The following is a 2,396-nucleotide window of genomic DNA, read 5'->3' as shown; positions in this document are numbered from 1 at the left end:
ATGAGACTGGATTGTTTTTTAAAATGACACCAAACAGAACTTTAAAATTTAAATTGGAAAAGTGCGTTGGTGGAAAGCTCTCTAAGGAACGCATTACAGTTTTAGTGGCCGCTAACATGACAGGTTCAGTGAAGCGAAAATTGTTAGTAATAGGGAAGTCGAAAAACGCGCGTTGCTTTAAAAACATAAAAAATCTACCGGTGACCTATAAAGCAAACAAGAGTGCGTGGATGACCTCGGAAATTTTTGAAAAAGCGATAAGAAAGTGGGATATCGAGCTTAAAGGGAAAAAAATTCTTCTGCTTGTAGACAATTGTCCTGCTCATCCTGTATTGCGCAACCTTCAAAACATCAAACTCTGTTTTCTGCTAGCAAACAAAACGAGTGTCCTTCACCCATGGACCAAAGTCTCATCAAGAGTTTGAAAAGCCATTACAGGAAAAGACTTTTGATGAAATTGGTTGAGAATAATGGAGATCTTAAACTAAACGTTCTTGACGCCATCCTAATTATTAGTAAATCCTGGGACGGGGTGACGAGCAATACAATAAAACGTTCCTTCAAACACGCAGGATGGCTGGAAGATCAAGGATTGACTGATGACGAAGATGGCCAGCCATTAGATGTTTGGGTCAGGCAGTTTGAACTTACTATCACCTACGGACCGGAAGAGCTAACAGATTTTGAAGAAGTTGATGAAAATGTAGCTACAACATCTGGACTTTCTGACGAGGACATCCTGCAAGTAGTTCGTGTAGAAGAAGAAGAAAAGAGTGACTCGGAAGTTGAAGCAGAGTCAGAACCAGCTCCGACCCCTCAGCAGGCATTGAATGCGGCAAAAGTACTGCATCGATTCTTCGTCCACCAGGAAGACGATATGAGTGCTGCGGAAGAATCGATGCGTCTTCAGGACAATGTCAGGTCAGTTCTGTGGAAAGGGAAAAGAAGACAGACCAAGGTGACAGATTTCTTTGGTAATGTAGGCTAAATATATTTTACAGTAGCATATTATTTTTTTTTATTGTACAGTACACGTTTCAATTGTACAGCCATTTTTTATACTATATTGCTTATATTATTCGTTAATAAATCTATATGGAATACAATGTTAATTCATTTATATTCGTTTTGATAATTTTTTTAAATTAAAATAGGTTATTTATTACAGTATTATTAATATTTCAGTACCGAATTTTGTCTCTTTCTGTATAACGATCTCTCCTTATAACGATGAAAATTCCCGGTCCCTTGCATATCGTTATAGAGAGAGATGACTGTAATTCACAAAGTTGTTATTTAGAATTACCTTTATAAAATGGTAAATTCCAAATTCCAATACAATACATACAATTGTACAATACAATAATTCTAATACAAGACTATTAGGGGACTCAAAACAGCAAGCATATGCGAGACTGCTGCAATTAGAGAAGAAATTTCAAAGAGACAGAAACCTAGAAAAATAGTACAGGAAATTTATGAAGGAATATGAAGACTTAGGTCACATGAAATTGAATAAAACCAAAACCATGAATAAGCAAGAGTATTACCTTCCTCATCATTCAGTAATAAAAGAGGAGAGTATCACAACAAAATGCATGGCCGTGTTTGACGCTTCCAGTAAAAGTTCAACAGGAATCAGTCTCAATGACATAATGCACTCTGGACCTCGTTTGCAACAAGATCTTACAAATATATTAATAAATTGGAGGTCGTACAACATAGTATATACGGCAGAACTAGAGAAAATGTTTAGGCAAATAAAGATAGCTGAAGAAGATCAAGTTTACCAGAAGATATTATGGAGACAGTCTGTAGAAGAACCAATAAAGGAGTATCAGTTGTCAACAGTAACATACGGTGCGAAGGCAGCGCCATACCTTGCATTAAGAACGATACAGAAATTATGTAATGACGAGAAATTAAAATATCCACTAGCTGCGGAAATTGTTAAACACAACATGTACTTAGACGACGTGCTAGCTGGATCAGAAACGTTGGCTGAAGCTCATCAAGCTCAAACAGAGTTAACAGAAATGTTCAAAAAAGGGGATTTTGTATTAAGAAAATGGCTTAGTAATAGTCAATATTTAATGGAAACCATACCGGAGGCACTAAAAAGTGTCGATCTCAAAACGTTAGACACAGAAGATATACATAAAACACTAGGGATCCACTGGTCGCCGGTTGAAGATGTAATTACATTTAAAATAAATATAACCGAACATAAAAAGAAGGGGCTGGTGTTATCGGAAAAAGCAAAAATATATGACCCATTAGGATGGATTGCGCCAGTGATAATACAATCAAAAATATTCACACAGGATTTGTGGACAAAAAGGATAATTTGGTACAAAGAATTGAATAATGCTAGTAAATATTCTGTCCTATGTTGA

General features: G+C 36.3%; 1 protein-coding gene across 1 annotated transcript; it reads left to right on the top strand.

Moving 5' to 3' along the window:
• Nucleotides 1–1,478: 1,478 nt before the first annotated feature.
• On the top strand, nucleotides 1,479–2,396 carry LOC140446312 (uncharacterized). Its single transcript, XM_072538852.1, has one exon. The coding sequence runs from the start codon at nucleotides 1,479–1,481 to the stop codon at nucleotides 2,394–2,396; it is 918 nt and encodes a 305-aa protein (XP_072394953.1).

Source organism: Diabrotica undecimpunctata, chromosome 7 (genome assembly GCF_040954645.1).
Source record: "Diabrotica undecimpunctata isolate CICGRU chromosome 7, icDiaUnde3, whole genome shotgun sequence".
In the NCBI taxonomy this organism is placed as follows: Eukaryota; Metazoa; Arthropoda; class Insecta; order Coleoptera; family Chrysomelidae; genus Diabrotica; species Diabrotica undecimpunctata.
The sequence above is the reverse complement of the archived record's forward strand: the minus strand, read 5'-3'. Positions and strand labels throughout refer to the sequence as shown.

Excerpts from the sequence above, each read along its gene's own strand:
- LOC140446312 (XM_072538852.1), top strand. The coding sequence starts at position 1,479 with ATGAAGGAATATGAAGACTTAGGTCACATGAAATTGAATAAAACCAAA.